The sequence below is a fragment of the Miscanthus floridulus genome, chromosome 4 (genome assembly GCF_019320115.1).
Source record: "Miscanthus floridulus cultivar M001 chromosome 4, ASM1932011v1, whole genome shotgun sequence".
In the NCBI taxonomy this organism is placed as follows: domain Eukaryota; kingdom Viridiplantae; phylum Streptophyta; class Magnoliopsida; order Poales; family Poaceae; genus Miscanthus; species Miscanthus floridulus.
The window spans coordinates 93,131,434-93,153,658 of record NC_089583.1 but is presented as its reverse complement, the minus strand read 5'-3'; the positions used below and the strand labels follow the sequence as shown (position 1 = coordinate 93,153,658).

Sequence of the window (22,225 nt, the reverse complement as noted above, 5' to 3'; positions counted from 1 at the left end):
GGGTTTGTCTCCTTGGTGTACTTGGTGATGGTGGTGGACGGTCGGAAGCGCTGTGGGAATGGCGCTCTCCGGATACACCGGTCAAAGGCCCACGGCCCTGGACCCGTAGGGCTGGGACTCTAGTCGTCCGGTTGGTGATCGTGCCTGGGGCACGTTTCACCGCTCCCCTTGATGGTTCAGCTGGGATCCATGTCGCCTGCTCTTGCCGCCGCTCGGTGGACATCATCATCGTGCCGAGCCCAATGCCGGTTGCTGACAATGCTACGAGCATCCTGGTGTGGACCGGGCCGCTCGTGTACCAGTAGTCGGTGGGAAGTAGGCGCCAGGTCAGACCGTGGCGCGGTTGCTGCCCCCCGAGCCATACCTAGCGGCTATAGCAGCGAGAGGATGGAGCGATCCATCTGGCACGTCCCCGTTCCCCTGGTGGGGAGAGAGGGCGCATGTCAGAGTCGTGATGCAGAGCTTTCCGCCTGTTGAATAGCGGCGGCTTCTACTAGAACTCGAAGGTTCCGGTAGACTGCCCGCTCCTGGGGGTCGACGGGCTCAGGAACGGCGCACAGAAGCATTGCTGCAGCGACGATGTTCTGGCTAGCCCGAGCGAACTGTGGGAGATCATTCCCCTCATTCATGATGTCGTGTTGAACCTGACGGGCGTGACCCTGGCGCCACCTGCCAGGCCATGCACATGGGGCGCAATGTGCTATATACCGAATGTGCCACCACAGGCGACGACTGGTTCTGCCGCCGTTGTCGTAATTCCATGGCGTGCGCCTATGCAGACATGAGGGCCCCCGCACATGGGTCCAAAGGGGTGTGAGCCTGTGCAGATTCCACAACCACCAGTGGCTATCTCGGAGCGTCCGCCATAGCACACTCCTAGGATGGACGGTGGTGAGGGTGCCACGTCACCGATGCTGGAGCCGTTGCTCTCACCCTCGTCATCCGGGAGTTCGTGGAGAGTGGCAGGAGCATGGCTAAGCCATTCCCCACGAATTCGGATGTGAGGGGGGATGGTGCCAGCATCCTTCGGAGCCCCCGAGCATATGCATCCACAGGGGGCACGAGGCCATAGGGGAACCGAACGTACGGTGTTCGTGGCGTGGGCAGTATAGTCCCTCTGGATGATCAGCGGGAGATAGTAGATAAAGAGTAAATAACAATACGCATATTACTTACAGTGGGGTTTGAGCAGAGAGTTTGCTCGGAATGGCGTGCAGATGCCGCGTCATTGAAGTCGTGCGTCCTGGAGTCGATGGAGGGTCGCCCCTCTGACGAGTGCCGGGACAAGTGCCTCCTCGCGGAGGTGTAGGTACGCTGAGCCGGTCAGCGATGAAGTCTAGGCTTCTGAGGAGGAAGGCCTAGGATGGCTCAAAGATGGGTGGAACCCACATCCCAATAGGTGAGAGCGTAGGAAACTCCAGTGAGCCGAAGCCAATCGAATTGCCAGAGCCCGCCACGGCGAGGGTGGTGGAAAAGTGGGTCATCCGATGACCAAAAAGTGTTGAACATATAACGTCTTCCTCATGGACGGCGCCAACTGTCGGTGCAGAAAGTGACCAACAAGTAAATATTTGTAGTTTTGTCGTACGTTGTGATCGAGGTCGCCTTGCACTCAATGACACAGGGTTTATACTGGTTCAGGCAACATGCCCTACGTCCAGTTTGAGTCGGCCAGTGACTTTATTCCTGAGCTCAGGTGCTCGAAGTTTGTAGTGGGGTTACAAACAAGAAGGAGAAAGATAGGGTGCACGAGAGGTCCGGTCGGAAAGGCTGAGAGTGACAGGGAGCTCCTCTATGAGCTAAGTGTTCAAGCGTGTTCTTAGGTTCAAACCTGGCGGTTCTGTGGTTGTGAGCTAGTGAACTTGGTTGATCTAATGAATCTAGAATAACTTGTATGAACTTGAATCAACTTAGTCTTTTGGGAGAGAGCGCATCCCCTTTTATAGATGAAGGGGATGGCCTTACAAGTGAGAGGGAGAGAGTTCGCATGCTTCTATGTCTTGTTGCCCACGCTGGCGGGTACAGGAGGATGGTAGGCGCCCACAACACTATTGCAATGTCGGTTGTATGTGGGAGGTTACATCATCTTGTTTCGGGTATGGCAGATGTCGGCACCTGCATATACTGTTGATGCCCAGAGGCTTGTGAGGAGTCTCACCATGTTCACTTGGTACGGTAAATCCTGACGCCCGCAATAGTGTCGATGCCCAGAGGCATGTGGGGGCCTTACTGTATGGGAGTTAATGGCGCCCACAACTGTAGAGGAAAAATGTCGGCGCCTACAATATTATTTGTGTCAGGGCGGTTACAGAGTATTGTTCCTGTAGGTGATAGGGTATGGTCCCTAGTATCATGGTTTGACTTGAGCGCCTTGTCTTGCTTTCTCCGTTTGTTCTCTGGTCCCTTCCGGGCGGGCGTCCCCGGTCGGTTGGTCCCAGTCGGCTCTGGTTGCGCCAGTCGGAGAAGAGTAGTGAGCAGGGTCTTTGCATACCCTGGTCGGAGATGTGGGGTCGGAGTCGGAGGTAGTGCTTTGCCAGGCCTTCCGGTCGAAGAGACCGTCCGGAGGCGCTGGAGACCGAAGTGAGCGCTCCGGTCGGAGAGGTGGGCCGGAGTCGACAAGCGGGCGCTGTTCCTCCTCGGCCTGACCTTCCGGTCGGTCACTGGACCGCCCTCCTGGCCTGTTGTTTTAGACACTTAGGCCGGCCCATGAGTTGCGCGCTGTCCTGCTTGGGCTGAGCCTTTGCGGAGAAGCTGGTCCGCGAGGGACCCACGGGTCTATTAACCCGATACATAACTCATAGTATGACCAAGATCCAAAACCACAGGCTTTTCTTTGTCGGTGGGCTGGGAATGCCTAACTTAAAATTTTATTGTTAGTACTAAGCACTCACAGAAGAGAAAAAAAGCTAAGGTTGTAGATTCACTTATCTGTCTACAAAAGAAAAATGCACGACAAAAAGCAAGAGAAGGTCTGAAAAAGGAAATAAGGGCAATGACGGCTTCTAACACTAGTACATAAATGATTTTACAGACGTCTCTCTTTTCGAACAGAGACGGATGACTTAGGACACTGCGTCTAACCTTGGTGAGAGGCAATGTAGTTTCATAACCGTTGCTGGAAATCAATTTTCAGAGGCAGTTCACTTAAGAAAGACCACCCCTAAAAACGTATCCATTTCTAGGGGCGGTTCTGCCATAGACAACCGCGCCTGAAAATACAATTGTTGAGTACGGTCCGTCTTTACAGAACCGTCAGGTAACTTGTTTTCTTTGTGAATGACACAGCGCAGACGTCGACACCCACACCTACATGGGCACATTGTCTACGACTAAAAGGAATATGTATCTAAATCCTAGAATAAATCTAGCAAAATGTGAACACCTATGTTAACTCGAGGACTTGAATCTAGGTAGTTAGGTGAACATTCTGCTAAGCTCAATTGGCTAAAGTCAGGTTCCACTCTGACGTAGTAAATGTATATTTGAATGATGAAGGAGAGTATAGCATAGTAGATATATACAATGGCTACACACGCTTCTTTTTAATTTGGCCCAGATAATAAACCGGATCTACTACTGTACAGCTGCAAATTGATAAGCAAGAACAAATCTACCGTCGATTCCAAAGGTATAAGTAATTAAACTGCACCTGAAGACTACTTTATCAATGAATGGATCAAGGCTAGATCCCGCTCTGATTGAAGAAATGAAAGAAGCTCCCAGCACGTTTGTGTATATGAAGCTGACATGGGCAGCAAAACAGATACGTCTTTCTATCCGTAGTAGTATACACGCTATAATAATTTTAACAAACCGTACAACAATAAAATTAATTAATTCAGTCTACTACACATGTCGTTGACATGTTCAACTTGTTTGGATGCTATTGGATTCATATCGATTCATATGTGTTGAGTTGTAAAAAGTTAACTTAAATTCATCCCAACACATATAGATTGATACGAATTCGACTACATCCAAACAAAACAGTACGTGTATATATACGCACACCATGGCCAATCATTATTGGGTAACCTATTTGGTTATTTGAATGAATCATGAGATGTGATGATGTTCAGACAGGATCCAAGCCCTCTTCAATAGTAGCTACATAGCTAACATACACTTTATTCATGGACAGGCAGAGACACATCGAGATTCCAGAGCGCACACAATGCAATGGATATTAGTACGTCACGATCGTCCATCGTGGTCGTTTTAGCCTCTAAATCAACATTAGCATCTACTTACCCTGACCTGACCCGCGACATTTTCGCACTGCTTGTACGTGACGCGAGTGATGTTACGTTACGTACGGAGAGTGAGATGACGACTGGTTGAGATCGGCCGGCGAGCTAGCTCTACGATCTGGCTAGTGGCAGCACTAGCTAGCTAGGTAGCCGCGCTGTCCTGCATCATCTGGAGCAGCGCGGCGCGGAGGCCGTCGTCGTCGTCCTGCATCGGGTAGCCACGTCAACCACGACGTCCTGCACGTCATGCCGTTCACGCGGGTCACGCAGGCTGCTGCACGTGCAGCTCCAGAGACCGGAGCGCGCTCATCAGCCGTGCGGGCGCGTGCGGGGCCGCGCTCGTCGCGCGCACCGCGGCAGCGTCCGGCCCCAGCATCCGCACCTCCACCGCCTCGTCGGCCCCGCCGCCGGCTCCCGGTCCCTCATGAACTCTGCAGGCGGCGGCGGCGGCTACGGCGGCGGGCTCCCACCTCGCCGCGGCGGCCCGCCTGGACTCGGCCTCGAGCCTCGCGATGCGGGCGCGCAGCTCCGCGATGTAGGCGGCGGCGTCCGCGAGGAGGGAGGCCTTGTCCATGCGCGATACGGTGGGGACGGCGGCGCGGAGGTCCGCAGAACCGCCGGTTCAGCTTCTCCCGGCGCTGGCGCTCGGCCTCCACGTGGCTGACGGTGGGGCCGTCCGGGCGGGGCCCGGCTTCCCGCCCCCCGCTTCCCGGGGCGCGGCTGCGCCGGAGCCTTGACGACGCTCACTCCGCTTGCTGCGGCGGCGGCGGTGGCTGGCGAGGAAGCGGCTGCTCGGTGAGCTCAGAGTCTGGGGAGAGCGAGCTCCCCACGGGCCACAGGTCCGGTCCACGTCGTCGTAGCCCTCGTTCTTGGCCACGACGACGTCGTCGAGCAGCCATTGCTCGGGACCTCACAGGAGGCGAACTCGATGACTGGGTGGAGGCCGGCGTGGGAGAAGAAGGATGGCGGCGAGGGCGGGGAGAGCAGGTCGTCCATTGTCACGTACGAGGCCTGCCTATATGGTGACTGAACCTCAAGTGCCACGTGGGTGTGCGGCATCTGCTTGCCTGTAGTAGCGACGCGGTCCTCGTCAGCGAGCCGCGGCCGCCGCTGTTCCCGGCCGGAGGAGGCTTCCCGGCCACGGTGGCGCACACATGCCCGCGCCGCGGCGGAGCTGCTGCTCGCGCGCGTCGGCGAGGCCATGGCGGAACCGCAGCTCGGGCGCGTGCCCACGAGGCCGTGCGGACCGGCTGCTCGCGCACGCCGGCGAGGCCGTGGCGGAGCGGCTGTTCGCGCGCCCCCACGAGGCCGCGGCAGAGCTGCTGCTCTCGCGCGCCGGCGAGGCCGTGGCGGAGCGGCTGCTCTCGCGCTGCTCGCATGCTCGCCCGCGAGGCCGCGGCAGAGCTGCTGCTCGCGCGCTCCGGCGAGGCCATGGCGGAGCGGCTGCTCGGGCACGTGCCCACAAGGCCGTGCGGACCGGCTGCTCACGCGCGCCGGCGAGGCCGTGGCGGAGCGGCTGTTCGCACGCCCCCACGAGGCCACGGAGCTGCTGCTCGCGCGTGCCGGCGAGGCCATGGCGGAGCCGCAGCTCGCACGCGTGCCCATGAGGCCATGCGGACCGGCTGCTCACCCGTGCCGGCGAGGCCGCGGCGGAGCTGCTGCTCGCGTGCCTGCCCGCGAGGCCACGGCGGAGCTGCTGCTCGTGCACCCGCGAGGACACGGCGGAGCTGCTACTCGCGCGCGTGCCCGCGAGGCCGCGACGGACCGGCTGGTCGCGCGCGCCGGCGAGGCCGTGGCGGAGCGGCTGCTCGCGTGCGCCCGCGAGGCCACGGCGGAGCTGCTAGAGGTGGTCCGGCGGCCACAGGCACTGGCGGCTCTCACTGAAGGTGGCCCTGCGTCGCGGCCAGAGGAAGGAGACCAAGGTAGAAGAAACAGCCAGGGGCAGAAAGGACATTTCCCGTGCTTCTCTCTCCTCGAAAGCTCGGAAATGAATATTTTATTCGGTCCGGTGTCCACCAGCAAATTTGTAAGGAACCAGAGTGTCCACCAACAAATCGTCAAATTTTGCATGCCCGCTAGCAAAGAGGGGTCACTTGGCATGTCCGGTAGCAAAATTTCCCTAAATAAATTATCGTACTTAGGAATAGGTCGCTCCTCGATCAACGACCAAATATCCATCCAATTCAAGCACACATAAGCGTTTACGTTCCAATATTTTATTAAAAAAAATCAGAGAGCTGGCCTGACTAGTAAACCTAAACTCCTGTGACTTTGCTTTCTTGGAAATCCTTGCAATAGAAGGCCTTGAATAATGGAGACCTTCTACAAAAAAGAAGTCTTTCAAATGAGGGCATTTACCTAAAGATGACAGCTCAAAATCTCTCAAGAAAAAACTTATATCCCCAAGGAGCTTCTACATTGTGGTCATGAGTCATAATGTCGGTGCAGAAAGTGACCAACAAGTAAATATTTGTAGTTTTGCCGTACGTTGTGATCGGAGGTGGCCTTGCACTCAATGACACAGGGTTTATACTGGTTCAGGCAACGTGCCCTACGTTCAGTTTGAGTCAGTCGGTGACTTTATTCCTGAGCCTAGGTGCTCGAAGTTTGCATTGGGGTTACAAATGAGAAGGAGAAAGATGAGGTGCACGAGAGGTCCGGTCGGCTCCGGTCGGAAGGGCTGAGAGCGACATGAGCTCCTCTATAAGCTAAGTGTTCAAGCGTGTGCTTGAGGTCCGAACCTGGCGGTTCTGTGGTTGTGAGCTAGTGAACTTGGTTGATCTAATGAATCTAGAATGACTTGTATGAACTTGAATCAACTCAGTCTCTTGAGAGAGAGCACATCCCCTTTTATAGATGAAGGGGATGGCCTTATAAGTGAGAGGGAGAGAGTTCGTATGCTTCTAATTCTTGTTGCCCACGCCGGCGGGTACAAGAGGATGGTAGGCGCCCACAACACTGTTTGATGTCAGTTGTATGTCGAAGGTTACATCATCTTGTTTCAGGTATGGCAGATGTCGGAACCTGTATATACTGTTGATGCCTAGAGGCATGTGAGGAGTCTCACCATATTCACTTGGTACGGTAAATCCCAGCGCTCGCAACACTGTCGATGCCCAGAGGCATGTGGGGGGCTTACCATATGGGAGTTAACGACGCCCATAATACTGTAGAAGAAAATGTCGGCGCCTACAATACTGATTGTGTCAGGGCGGTTACAGAGTACTGTTCCTGTAGGTGACAGGGTATGGTCCCTGGTATCATGGTTTGACCTGAGCGCCTTGTCTTGCTTTCTCTGTTCATTCCTTGGTCCCTTCCGGGCGGGCGTCCCCGGTCGGTTGGTCCCAGTCGGCTTTGGTTGCGCTAGTCGGAGAAGAGCAGTGAGCAGGGTCTTTGCATACCCCGGTTGGAGACGTGGGGTCGGAGTCGGAGGTAGTGCTTTGCCAGGCCTTCTAGTCGGAGAGACTGTCCGAAGGCGCTGGAGACCGAAGTGAGCGCTCCGGTCGGAGAGGCGGGCCGGAGTCGGTAAGCGGGCGTTGTTCCTCCTCGGTCTGACCTTTCGGTCGGTGACTAGACCACCCTCCTGGCCTGTTGTTTTAGACACTTGGGCCGGCCCATGAGTTGCGCGCTGTCTGCTTGGGCCGAGCCTTTGCGGGGAAGCTAGTTCGCGAGGGACCCTGGGTTTATGAACCCAACAGGAGCCCCCGAGCCCCTGGGCAACTCGGGTAGAATCGTTTGGGTTTTTTTTGTCTCGACGGCGGTTGCGCGTGAGCGCACCTGTGGGTATAACCCCCGAGCCCCCGGGCGGTTCTGGTAGAACTGTCTGGGCGTTTTCCGTGTTGCCAGCGGGGGAGGTTTTCGTTTTGTCAGCGGGTACGTGCGAGCGCACCCGCGGGTGTAGCCCCTGAGCCCCCGGGCAGTTCGGGCAGAACCGTCTAGGGGATGTTTGTTTTAGCGGGCGTGTGTGCGTGTTTTTTAGTCGAGACGGAGTCATCGACCAAGGCGTCGTTGCACAGCCGAGGCGGTTAGTTTCAAGGGATTGGGTGAGACAGAGCTTGTGCATCCTGGCGTCGGTGCACGCCATGGGACCAGGCGAGGAAGTTAATCTTAGGGATCAGACGAGTTAGAGCTCGTGGATCCTGGCATTGGTGCGCACCATGGGATTCATCGAGTCAGAGTCATGGATCCTGGCCCCGGTGCAGCCCACGTAACCGAGATAGTTTTTTTTTGGATCGGGCGAGGCGGCAAGGCGGTGCTCGCAGATCTTGGCGTCGGTGCAGCCCACGCAGCCAAGGTAGTTAGTTAGTTAGTTAAGGGATCGGGCGAGGCGGCAAGGTGGTGCTCGTGGATCCTGGCGTCGGTGCAGCCCGCGCAGCCGAGGCAGTTAGTTAGTTAGTTAGTTTAGGGATCGGGTGAGGCGGCAAGGCGGTGCTCACGGATCCTAGCGTCGATGCAGCCCACGTAGCCAAGGTAGTTAGTTAGTTAGTTTAGGGATTGGGCAAGACGGAGCTCGCTGATCCTGGCGGCGGTGCGTGCCATGGGATCGGGCGAGTTAGAGTCATGGATCCTGATGGAGCGAGTTCAGGGTCACAGACCCAGGCATTTTGTGTCTTGAGCCCTCAAGCCCCATTGGGCTTTAGTAGGGGTCGGTTTGAGTTGTGTGTGTTACCCCGTCCTCGTTTCCTCACAACCGGAGGGGCTGAGTTTTGTCGCTTGTCCCGATCGCTCGGGCTCGAGTGACACGCTCGGTGAGTTCACTAATGGGTATGATCGAGTGGAATCTGGATCCGTCGTTCGTGATGGGGTTGGCATAGCTCTCTTGTGACATTCCACTGCTCCTTTACCTGCAACCCGACAGATGCCTGGGTCATTCTAGAGATCGACCCGGGTGGCCTAACGGCCTCCCCTCTATGGAGATTCAGTGGGCTTAGCAATAGGTTTAGGATCGAACAAGAAGGTTGAGATGACCCTGTCTGCCAGACTGGGCGAGGGCCACATAGGGCTCATCTGTGTTTTTCTTCCCTAGCTCTGTTGTTGCTCATATTGAATGAGGCAACTGTCGCTTTGTGACGCAACACAGAGCGTTGTGATGCATTTTGCTACACGTGCGATGCTTAGTTCTCGAGCCCCCGGGCGATTCAGGGCCCGAATTGTCTAGGAGGCACGGGCGTATGGAATGAATGCGCATATGGATATATGAAATGATTATAAAGAAATAGAGGGGCTTTGGTAGTGTTACCTTGATGACCCGAGTGACGGGGTTTGGAGAGCTCTAGTTGGAAATGTCCGACCGGGACCCATGCTTGTTGTTCATGATGGAGTCAGCATGGCCTACATGGGGCATCCCTTCGCTCCCTTCCTGTCTCTCGGTGTGTTTCTTGTATCAATGAATACATCAGTATTGTTTTTTGATAGAAATCACTGTCCGTTCCTTGTTTTTATCCTAGCGTATCTTTTGTTTTTTGTCCTTTCTTTTTCGTACCTGCCCGTTAGTTTCATAGGCTATAGCTTTTTTAAGAGCCTAGGCATGGCCCATGGGGCTTGGCTGCTCGTAACCATAGGTCATGGCGGGGTGCGTTCGGTTAGTAGTAAGAACAAAAGTTACGTAGGGCAATTGAAGGAAAAAGAATGTGCTTTCGTTCAGGGACGAAGTTGTTTACCATGTGTCAGTAAAAAAGGGAGTAAAAATGAGAGGTAGTATTCAGTATTGTACCCTTATGGAGCCCCTGAGCAACCTGGGCTGAAAGTGTTCGGGCTGGGGTGCTTTATAGGGGCAAGTGTTGACTAAAAAGCAGTTAGACCAAATTTAGGGGAAAAACGACGTAGCTGTTCAATGTTCTAAGTGTTGGTGAGAACGTTGCCGTTGTTGTCCTCTAGTCAGTAGGTGCCCGATCGGATTACTTCAGTCACCATATAGGGCCCTTCTCATGGTGGAGAGAGCTTGTGTTTTTCCTTCGTTGATTGGGTCCTCCGGAGTACGAGATCGCCGACTTCGAGTATGCTCCCACTGATCTTCCTTTCGTGGTACCTGTGGAGGGTTTGTTGGTATCGAGCGGAGCAGATGACGGTCGTCTTGCGGGCCTCTTCGAGCAGGTTGACTACATCTTGTTGAGCCTCCATAGCTCGATCGTAGTCGAAAGCCTTCACTCTTGGGGTGCCATGGTTGAGGTCGGAGGGCAGCACTGCCTCAGCTCCGTAGGCCAGGAAGAAGGGTATAAACCCTATGGATCGGTTTGGGGTCGTTCTTAGGCTCTAGAGGATCGCTGGGACCTCTGCAACCCATCACCCGGCATACTTGTTGAGTCGATCGAAGATGCATGACTTAAGTCCTTGGAGGACCATGCCATTGGCACGTTTGACCTGATCGTTAGTTCGTGGATGTCCGACCAAGGCCCAGTCAATCCTGATGCCATATCCATCGCTGAAGTCTAGGAACTTTTTTCTGATAAAGTTAGTCTCGTGGTCAGTGATGATACAGTTAGGAACGCCAAACAAGTAGATGATGTCGAGGAAGAATTTGACTACAACCTCTGAGCGGATGTTGGTAATGGGCTTGGCCTCTATCCACTTGGTGAACTTGTCGACTGCTATGAGTAGGTGACTAAAGCTACCTAGGCCCTTTTTGAGGGGCCCCACCATGTCGAGGCCCCAGACCACGAATGGCCTGGTGATGGGGATGGTTCAGAGCTCTTGTGTCGGCAAATGGGTTTGCCGGGCGTAGAACTGGCATCCTTCACACCTATGAACGACCTCCTCTGCATCTCGTAGTGTGGTGGGCCAGTAAAAACCTTGGTGAAAGGCTTTTCCGACCAGTGACCTTGGGGCCGCATGATGTTCGCAAATCCTGGCATGGACCTCGAGGAGGAGCTGCTTCCCCTGGGTGGTGGGGACACACTTCATGAGCACTCCTAATGGACTATATTTGTAGAGCTCATCACCGAGCGCGACGAAGGTCTTAGCGCATCGAGTGATTCGTCAGGCTTTAGTCCTTTCGGGTGGGAGAACCTTCTCAAGGAGGTAGGTGAGTAGTGGCACTCGCCAGTCGGTTTGACCGAGTGCCAATACGACGACATTTGCAGGTGATGTCGTCATGGAGGTTCTGGGATCGGAGCCCCCGAGCGCCAACTTGGCGTTGGGGTCGAAGCCCCCGGGTGCTGGCTTGGTGTGGGGTCGGAGCCCCCGAGCGCTGGCTGGGCATCGGGGTGTGTCTGAATCGGACCATCCAAGATGCGGGCAGATAGCTCGTGGACGTCATTGATGAAGACCCTGCTTGGGGATGGATCCCTCCTGGCAGCCAATTTTATAAGAAAATCGGCGGCATTGTTGTCCCTTCGAGGGACGTGATGTAGCTTGATCCCCTAGAATTTGTCCTCGAGCTTGGCACCTCTTGGCAGTATGCTACCATGAGGGGGCTTTTGCAGGAGGACTCCTTCATGACCTGATCAACGACTAGCTCTAAGTCGTCGTGAACGTAGAGTCATGTAGCACCGAGCTCGATGGCGATGCATAGTCTATTGATGAGGGCCTTGTACTTCGTGGCGTTGTTTGAGGCTAAAAAGTGGAGGCGGATGGCATAGTGGAGCCTATTCCTGTCCGGGGAGATCAAAACCACTCCAGCCCCCGAGCTAGGTGCCATTACAGACCTGTTGAAGTACATTGTCCAGTACTCGTGGGTGACATCTAGGGTCGGTAGCTGTACCTCTATCCATTCGATGACAAAATCCGCGAGAGCCTGAGATTTAATGGCGGTACGGGGGATGTACCTCATGTCGTGGCCCATGAGTTTGAGTGCCCACTTAGAGATCCATCCTGCGGCATCGTGGTTGCGGATGATGTCCCCGGGTGGGTATGAAGTGATGACCATGACTTCGTGGTCGGTGAAGTAGTGCAGGAGCTTTCGGGTCACCATCAGCATGGCATATAGGAGTTTCTGCACCTAGGGGTACCGGACCTTCGGGTCAGCGAGTACTTCGTTGATGAAGTATACGGGCCGCTAGACCTTAAGTTGGTGTCCTGGCTCCTCCCTTTCGATGACCAGCGCGACGCTTACCACATGGTTGCTGGCCACGATGTAGAGGAGAAGGGGTTCTCCTTGTTTGGGAGCGATAAGGATCGGGCTGACGTCAGGGACACTTTGAGGCTCTCTAGGGCCTGCTAGACTTTCTCAGTCCAGACGATAGTGTCTATCTTTTTGAGGAGCTTTTAGAGTGGCATCCCCCGTCCGTTAAGCTAGGAGATGAATCAACTTAGGGTAGCTAGACAGCCGGTGAGCCTTTGCACGCCCTTGACGTTGTGTATGGGACCCATGTTGGAGATGGCCGTGATTTTTTTGGGGTTGGCCTCGATGCCGCACTCAGACACAATGTATCCTAGCAGCTTTCCGTTTGGAACCTCGAAAACACATTTTTCGGGATTCAGCCTGATGTTGAACCTTTAGAGGTTCGTGAATGTCATGGCCAAGTTTGCGATTAGGTCATAGGCTTGAGCTGTTTTGACCACTATGTCATCAACATAGACGGCGATCATTGGTCTTGGCCACTCGGTTTGGTTAGGCTGATCGAGCGGGTCGATTTGGTTGGTGAAGCATTGCTGCATGCACCTCTAGTAGGTGGCGCCAGCGTTCTTCAAGCTGAATGGCATGGTTACATAGTAGTATGAACCATACAGGGTGATTAATGAGGTTATGAGCTGATCAGACTCTTTCATCGTGATCTGGTGATAGCTTGAGTAGGCATCCAGAAAGGAGAGGATCTTACAACCCGAGGTGGAGTCGACTATCTGGTCTATGCACGGCAAAGGAAAGTGATCCTTCAGACACGCTTTGTTGAGGCCCATATACTCAACGCACATTCTCCACTTCCCGATCTTCTTTTTAACAAGAACAGGATTGGTAAGCCAGTCAGAGTGGAATACCTCTCTGATGAATCCGGCTGCAAGGAGTTTGGCAATCTCTTTGCCTATGGCCCTGTGCCTCTCGTTGTCGAAGCGACGCAGGCATTGCTTGGTGGGCTTCAAGCCTGGGATGAGGCACAATGCGTGCTCAGCGACCCCCCGTGGTATGCCTAGCATGTCAGAAGGCTACCATGTGAAGACATCACGGTTGTTACGAAGGAAGTCGATGAGCTCGCATTCCTATTTGGTCGGGAGCTGGGTCCTGATCTGAACCATCTTGGTTGGGTCGGTGAGGTCGATTCCCACTGCCTTGGTTTCCTTGAGCGGTCGAAAGGCCATCGAGGAGGTTGGTTGGTTGCAGTCTGGGACTACCAGGATCAGTGATTCCCTGAGCCACAGGAGCTCGGACGAGTTGATGATCGTAGTGGTGAGCTCATAGTGCTCGCGGTCGCACATGAAGGCGTGCGAGAAGGCGCTGCTCATGGTGATGATGTTGTTCAGTCTCGACATCTTTAGCTTGAGGTAGGTGTAGTTGGGGATTACCATGAATTTGGCGTAGCATGGCCGCCCCAAGATGGCATGGTAGGATCCTAGAAAGTCCACCACTTCGAAGGTGAGAACCTCCGAGCAGAAGTTGGCTTGGCTGCCGAACATGATGGGCATGTTGATCTACCCGAGCGGGTATGCCTGCGCTCCCAGGATCACTCTATGGAAGGGAGAGCCCGCCAGGCAGAGCTCTGATCGGGGGATGCGTATGGCATCGAGGGTGTCGACATAGAGGATGTTGAGGCCGCTGCCTCCGTCCATTAGCACCTTGGTGAGGCACTTCTTTCGGATGATGGGATCAATAATGAGTGGGTAGCATCCCGGTCTCACGATGTGGGAGGGATGGTCCCTCTGATCGAAGATGATAGGAGATTCCGACCAGCTGAGGAAGGAGGGGACGACTGTCTCGGCGGCGTATGCTTCCCTATAGCGTACCTTGTGCTGGCGCTTAGACTAGATGGCGTCGGATCCACCGAAGATCATGATGCATTCATCGACGTTGGGGAAACCATCTCTATCCTTGCCCACCGCGCCTCCTTTCTTGGCTGCCGCCTCTTTGCCGTCCCCTTCTTTCGGCCCACCGGCCTATCATTGGAAACGTTTGAGGAGCTCACAATCCTTGTAGAGGTGTATGATGGGGTAGGCATGGTTGGTGCACGGGCTATCTATGAGCTTATTGAAATGGTCAAGCGGGGCCTGTTGGGCTGCTTGCCCGTGCAGTTAGTTGCAGCAACCAACACGGTGTTGTCCAGTCAGCGTCAGTCCTTTTTGTTCTTCTTGCCCCTCTGTGTGGAGGGGCTCTCATCTTGGTCCATGCGCTTGGCCTTGCCTTTGTCCCGGCCTCCATTGAAGACCGCTCCGGCTGCTTCCTTGCCGAAGGCGTGGTTAGTGGCGATGTCGAGCAGGTCGTGGGTGGTACGGGGCTTTAGGCATCCAAGCTTGTGGATTAGGGACTCGTAGGTCGTCCTAGAGAGGAACACGCTGATGACGTCTGCGTCGATGACATCAGGGAGGGAGTTGCATCATTGGGAGAACCTACGAATGTAGTCCCGCAGGAACTCGCTAGGCTCCTCTTGGCAACTCTTGAGGTCTTAGGTGTTCCTAGGGCAGACATACGTCCCTTGGAAATTCCTGACGAAGACCCTCTTGAGATCCGCCCAGTTGTGGATGCTGTCGTGTGGGAGGAATTCAAGCCATGCCTGAACATGTTCCCCCACATAGATGGGGAGATATTGAATGATGAAATAGTCATCATCCAACCCTCCGACTCGGCAGGCGAGCCAGAAATCTTCAAGCCAAATACCAGGGTTTGTCTCCTTGGTGTACTTGGTGATGGTGGTGGACGGTCGGAAGCGCTGTGGGAATGGCGCTCTCCGGATACACCGGTCAAAGGCCCACGGCCCTGGACCCGTAGGGCTGGGACTCTAGTCGTCCGGTTGGTGATCGTGCCTGGGGCACGTTTCACCGCTCCCCTTGATGGTTCAGCTGGGATCCATGTCGCCTGCTCTTGCCGCCGCTCGGTGGACATCATCATCGTGCCGAGCCCAATGCCGGTTGCTGACAATGCTACGAGCATCCTGGTGTGGACCGGGCCGCTCGTGTACCAGTAGTCGGTGGGAAGTAGGCGCCAGGTCAGACCGTGGCGCGGTTGCTGCCCCCCGAGCCATACCTAGCGGCTATAGCAGCGAGAGGATGGAGCGATCCATCTGGCACGTCCCCGTTCCCCTGGTGGGGAGAGAGGGCGCATGTCAGAGTCGTGATGCAGAGCTTTCCGCCTGTTGAATAGCGGCGGCTTCTACTAGAACTCGAAGGTTCCGGTAGACTGCCCGCTCCTGGGGGTCGACGGGCTCAGGAACGGCGCACAGAAGCATTGCTGCAGCGACGATGTTCTGGCTAGCCCGAGCGAACTGTGGGAGATCATTCCCCTCATTCATGATGTCGTGTTGAACCTGACGGGCGTGACCCTGGGCGCCACCTGCCAGGCCATGCACATGGGGCGCAATGTGCTATACCGAATGTGCCACCACAGGCGACGACTGGTTCTGCCGCCGTTGTCGTAATTCCATGGCGTGCGCCTATGCAGACATGAGGGCCCCCGCACATGGGTCCAAAGGGGTGTGAGCCTGTGCAGATTCCACAACCACCAGTGGCTATCTCGGAGCGTCCGCCATAGCACACTCCTAGGATGGACGGTGGTGAGGTGCCACGTCACCGATGCTGGAGCCGTTGCTCTCACCCTCGTCATCCGGGAGTTCGTGGAGAGTGGCAGGAGCATGGCTAGCCATTCCCACGAATTCGGATGTGAGGGGGGATGGTGCCAGCATCCTTCGGAGCCCCCGAGCATATGCATCCACAGGGGGCACGAGGCCATAGGGGAACCGAACGTACGGTGTTCGTGGCGTGGGCAGTATAGTCCCTCTGGATGATCAGCGGGAGATAGTAGATAAAGAGTAAATAACAATACGCATATTACTTACAGTGGGGTTTGAGCAGAGAGTTTGCTCGGAATGGCGTGCAGATGCCGCGTCATTGAAGTCGTGCGTCCTGGAGTCGATGGAGGGCGCCCCTCTGACGAGTGCCGGGACAAGTGCCTCCTCGCGGAGGTGTAGTACGCTGAGCCGGTCAGCGATGAAGTCTAGGCTTCTGAGGAGGAAGGCCTAGGATGGCTCAAAGATGGGTGGAACCCACATCCCAATAGGTGAGAGCGTAGGAAACTCCAGTGAGCCGAAGCCAATCGAATTGCCAGAGCCCGCCACGGCGAGGGTGGTGGAAAAGTGGGTCATCCGATGACCAAAAAGTGTTGAACATATAACGTCTTCCTCATGGACGGCGCCAACTGTCGGTGCAGAAAGTGACCAACAAGTAAATATTTGTAGTTTTGTCGTACGTTGTGATCGGAGGTCGCCTTGCACTCAATGACACAGGGTTTATACTGGTTCAGGCAACATGCCCTACGTCCAGTTTGAGTCGGCCAGTGACTTTATTCCTGAGCTCAGGTGCTCGAAGTTTGTAGTGGGGTTACAAACAAGAAGGAGAAAGATAGGGTGCACGAGAGGTCCGGTCGGAAAGGCTGAGAGTGACAGGAGCTCCTCTATGAGCTAAGTGTTCAAGCGTGTTCTTAGGTTCAAACCTGGCGGTTCTGTGGTTGTGAGCTAGTGAACTTGGTTGATCTAATGAATCTAGAATAACTTGTATGAACTTGAATCAACTTAGTCTTTTGGGAGAGAGCGCATCCCCTTTTATAGATGAAGGGGATGGCCTTACAAGTGAGAGGGAGAGAGTTCGCATGCTTCTATGTCTTGTTGCCCACGCTGGCGGGTACAGGAGGATGGTAGGCGCCCACAACACTATTGCATGTCGGTTGTATGTGGGAGGTTACATCATCTTGTTTCGGGTATGGCAGATGTCGGCACCTGCATATACTGTTGATGCCCAGAGGCTTGTGAGGAGTCTCACCATGTTCACTTGGTACGGTAAATCCTGACGCCCGCAATAGTGTCGATGCCCAGAGGCATGTGGGGGCCTTACTGTATGGGAGTTAATGGCGCCCACAACTGTAGAGGAAAATGTCGGCGCCTACAATATTATTTGTGTCAGGGCGGTTACAGAGTATTGTTCCTGTAGGTGATAGGGTATGGTCCCTAGTATCATGGTTTGACTTGAGCGCCTTGTCTTGCTTTCTCCGTTTGTTCTCTGGTCCCTTCCGGGCGGGCGTCCCCGGTCGGTTGGTCCCAGTCGGCTCTGGTTGCGCCAGTCGGAGAAGAGTAGTGAGCAGGGTCTTTGCATACCCTGGTCGGAGATGTGGGGTCGGAGTCGGAGGTAGTGCTTTGCCAGGCCTTCCGGTCGAAGAGACCGTCCGGAGGCGCTGGAGACCGAAGTGAGCGCTCCGGTCGGAGAGGTGGGCCGGAGTCGACAAGCGGGCGCTGTTCCTCCTCGGCCTGACCTTCCGGTCGGTCACTGGACCGCCCTCCTGGCCTGTTGTTTTAGACACTTAGGCCGGCCCATGAGTTGCGCGCTGTCTGCTTGGGCTGAGCCTTTGCGGAGAAGCTGGTCCGCGAGGGACCCCGGGTCTATTAACCCGATACATAAACTCATAGTATGACCAAGATCCAAAACCACAGGCTTTTCTTTGTCGGTGGGCTGGGAATGCCTAACTTAAAATTTTTATTGTTAGTACTAAGCACTCACAGAAGAGAAAAAAAGCTAAGGTTGTAGATTCACTTATCTGTCTACAAAAGAAAATGCACGACAAAAAGCAAGAGAAGGTCTGAAAAAGGAAATAAGGCAATGACGGCTTCTAACACTAGTACATAAATGATTTTTACAGACGTCTCTCTTTTCGAACAGAGACGGATGACTTAGGACACTGCGTCTAACCTTGGTGAGAGGCAATGTAGTTTCATAACCGTTGCTGGAAATCAATTTTCAGAGGCAGTTCACTTAAGAAAGACCACCCCTAAAAACGTATCCATTTCTAGGGGCGGTTCTGCCATAGACAACCGCGCCTGAAAATACAATTGTTGAGTACGGTCGTCTTTACAGAACCGTCAGGTAACTTGTTTTCTTTTGTGAATGACACAGCGCAGACGTCGACACCCACACCTACATGGGCACATTGTCTACGACTAAAAGGAATATGTATCTAAATCCTAGAATAAATCTAGCAAAATGTGAACACCTATGTTAACTCGAGGACTTGAATCTAGGTAGTTAGGTGAACATTCTGCTAAGCTCAATTGGCTAAAGTCAGGTTCCACTCTGACGTAGTAAATGTATATTTGAATGATGAAGGAGAGTATAGCATAGTAGATATATACAATGGCTACACACGCTTCTTTTTAATTTGGCCCAGATAATAAACCGGATCTACTACTGTACAGCTGCAAATTGATAAAGCAAGAACAAATCTACCGTCGATTCCAAAGGTATAAGTAATTAAACTGCACCTGAAGACTACTTTATCAATGAATGGATCAAGGCTAGATCCCGCTCTGATTGAAGAAATGAAGAAGCTCCCAGCACGTTTGTGTATATGAAGCTGACATGGGCAGCAAAACAGATACGTCTTTCTATCCGTAGTAGTATACACGCTATAATAATTTTAACAAACCGTACAACAATAAAATTAATTAATTCAGTCTACTACACATGTCGTTGACATGTTCAACTTGTTTGGATGCTATTGGATTCATATCGATTCATATGTGTTGAGTTGTAAAAGTTAAACTTAAATTCATCCCAACACATATAGATTGATACGAATTCGACTACATCCAAACAAAACAGTACGTGTATATATACGCACACCATGGCCAATCATTATTGGGTAACCTATTTGGTTATTTGAATGAATCATGAGATGTGATGATGTTCAGACAGGATCCAAGCCCTCTTCAATAGTAGCTACATAGCTAACATACACTTTATTCCATGGACAGGCAGAGACAACATCGAGATTCCAGAGCGCACACAATGCAATGGATATTAGTACGTCACGATCGTCCATCGTGGTCGTTTTAGCCTCTAAATCAACATTAGCATCTACTTACCCTGACCTGACCCGCGACATTTTCGCACTGCTTGTACGTGACGCGAGTGATGTTACGTTACGTACGGAGAGTGAGATGACGACTGGTTGAGATCGGCCGGCGAGCTAGCTCTACGATCTGGCTAGTGGCCAGCACTAGCTAGCTAGGTAGCCGCGCTGTCCTGCATCATCTGGAGCAGCGCGGCGCGGAGGCCGTCGTCGTCGTCCTGCATCGGGGTAGCCACGTCAACCACGACGTCCTGCACGGTCATGCCGTTCACGCGGGTCACGCAGGCGTGCTGCACGTGCAGCTCCAGAGACCGGAGCGCGCTCATCAGCCGTGCGGGCGCGTGCGGGGCCGCGCTCGTCGCGCGCACCGCGGCAGCGTCCGGCCCCAGCATCCGCACCTCCACCGCCTCGTCGGCGCCGCCGCCGGCTCCCGGTCCCTCATGAACTCTGCAGGCGGCGGCGGCGGCTACGGCGGCGGGCTCCCACCTCGCCGCGGCGGCCCGCCTGGACTCGGCCTCGAGCCTCGCGATGCGGGCGCGCAGCTCCGCGATGTAGGCGGCGGCGTCCGCGAGGAGGGAGGCCTTGTCCATGCGCGATACGGTGGGGACGGCGGCGCGGAGGTCGCAGAACCGCCGGTTCAGCTTCTCCCGGCGCTGGCGCTCGGCCTCCACGTGGCTGACGGTGGGGCCGTCCGGGCGGGGCCCGGGCTTCCGCCCCCGCCGCTTCCCGGGGCGCGGCTGCGCCGGAGCCTTGACGACGCTCAGCTCCGCTTGCTGCGGCGGCGGCGGTGGCTGGCGAGGAAGCGGCTGCTCGGTGAGCTCAGAGTCTGGGGAGAGCGAGCTCCCCACGGGCCACAGGTCGTCCACGTCGTCGTAGCCCTCGTTCTTGGCCACGACGACGTCGTCGAGCAGCCATTGCTCGGGGACCTCACAGGAGGCGAACTCGATGACTGGGTGGAGGCCGGCGTGGGAGAAGAAGGATGGCGGCGAGGGCGGGGAGAGCAGGTCGTCCATTGTCACGTACGGCCTGCCTATATGGTGACTGAACCTCAAGTGCCAGCGTGGGTGTGCGGCACTGCTTGCCTGTAGTAGCATGTTAGCATATAGGGTTCTGCTTTTATAGTGCCGGCGATACATTTGCATTTAGGACCTCGGCTACCTACTTTTGTTGCCAACAGGGAGGCTCTGGCAGCTGGGGAAGTTGGGAGTTGGGAATGGGAATGGGAAACTTTGCTTGTCCACCAGATTTTAGAAATGTATAATTTACTCGATACGACTACACCACACCACACCACACCACACGGTGAGAACGTGACAGGAGTTGGTCAAACAATAAACTATACTCGGGTTCGTCTCAAAATAAATTAAGTTCTTCTAGCTATGTACATATAGTACAGAAACGGGGTTTACTCTCGGTTGAAAAATTCTTTAGTCCTGATTTTCTAATCGGGAGCATGAATCCGGGACTAAAAGGTCCCTTCTTTACCTTTAGTCCCGGTTGGTAAGACCAACCGGGACTAAAGAGGCCTCCCGGTCTGGCCACGCGGGGTGGCCCTTTAGTCCCGGTTGGTATTACTAACCGGGACTAAATGTTTCTTTTTTTTTCTTTTTTTATTTTTATTTTCAATTGATGATTCGTTTTGGTTTTCGAATAGGTTTTCGAATACGCATTCTACGCTGCTAGTAATATACGTATTCTACACGTTTATAATGTTCGAACATTTTGTACAAACTAAAGTATGAAACTAACGTATATATTACATGCATATACATATATTGTACGTTGTTTTATATACATATAATATATATATATATATATAAAATAAAGCTTACATTGTATATTCTATTATATCCTTGGGATAACAAATTCACTCCATCTGGTTTGGCTTTCATGTTTCGTTGACGTCATTATAGAACTCGCCGGCGGGGTTGAGGACCTGGTCATTAAGAAATCCTATTATGGTCTCTTGAATTGCTTTCAGTTGGTCGCGTCGTATGACTTTTTCCTTCAACCATAGAGTCTTTAATAAAAGTTAAAGGAAAAGTATTAATATATATATATATGTGTGTATTGGTCACGTGATTACTTATATATATATATGAGCAACAAAAGAAATTGTGAATATATACATATATTTATATAACGTAATTTGAGGATCTCTTCAGGAGTTCTTTTTGCGTACGCCATGATGAACTCACAAACATAGTATCCGCAGTAGTTGTTCCCCTGTTCTTGCCTCAGAACCCACTTTTATGAGAAAAAAGATCCGGTGAATTGAAAGCATGCATGGTGTTAATTGAATTATATATATAGCTAGTACTTACTTTGTGTGCGATTACATCTAGTGGCGCTTTGTAATGTTTCATGTGGTGTTCCCCAATGAAACTTTTCCAAACACTGTGCCTAATAAAATAAAAAATTAATTTGGCCTTTAATAATTATTGCAGTTAAGAGATCGGGGTATATATTGTTGCTAGAGAGACCAAATTACCCTTGGATAATATCTATCATGTCTTGGTACTCTGTTTGCTCTTTTCTTAACGAGTCTAAGATGCTCAACCGACTATTGGCCATATCGATGACCATCAATATCCAGTGATTGCTGCATATGTTTTTATACACAAATATGATCGACATTAACTAGAGTCAATATATATAGCTTAGCTAGTAAGCAAATAATTGAATAAATATCCATATGATCGACATTAATTATTTAACACTCACTTGAAGTTGTAGGGAAAGAGTATGTTCTTGTTTTGTTGGTTCACTAAGAACCTCATGAGATTTTTTTCGAGTTCAGCTTTCCATTGAGGCGGGGGAGGGGGTAGGGTGTTTGAATACGACATTTGGATCAATGAAACCAACATCATTATCATTTCTCTTTCTGAGTTCTGTCATCTCATATCTGCATATATAAAAATATAGTGTGAGGATATATAATTTATATATATATACATATAGCTTTATATATATACTTTAATAGTAGAAAATAATCACACTT

At 53.1% G+C, this 22,225-nt stretch overlaps 1 protein-coding gene and 1 pseudogene across 1 annotated transcript; both read right to left on the bottom strand.

Moving 5' to 3' along the window:
* Positions 1-4,392: 4,392 nt before the first annotated feature.
* LOC136552140 (transcription factor MYC2-like) lies at positions 4,393-5,246 on the bottom strand (annotated as a pseudogene).
* Positions 5,247-19,071: 13,825 nt separating this feature from the next.
* On the bottom strand, positions 19,072-20,289 carry LOC136552139 (transcription factor MYC2-like). The gene has a single exon (XM_066543681.1). The coding sequence runs from the start codon at positions 20,235-20,237 to the stop codon at positions 19,380-19,382; it is 858 nt and encodes a 285-aa protein (XP_066399778.1). The 5' UTR covers positions 20,238-20,289; the 3' UTR covers positions 19,072-19,379.
* Between the last annotated feature and the right edge of the window lie 1,936 nt (positions 20,290-22,225).

Bases quoted from the DNA above. Each gene is read 5' to 3' on its own strand.
- LOC136552139 (XM_066543681.1), bottom strand. From the start codon at position 20,237: ATGGACGACCTGCTCTCCCCGCCCTCGCCGCCATCCTTCTTCTCCCAC.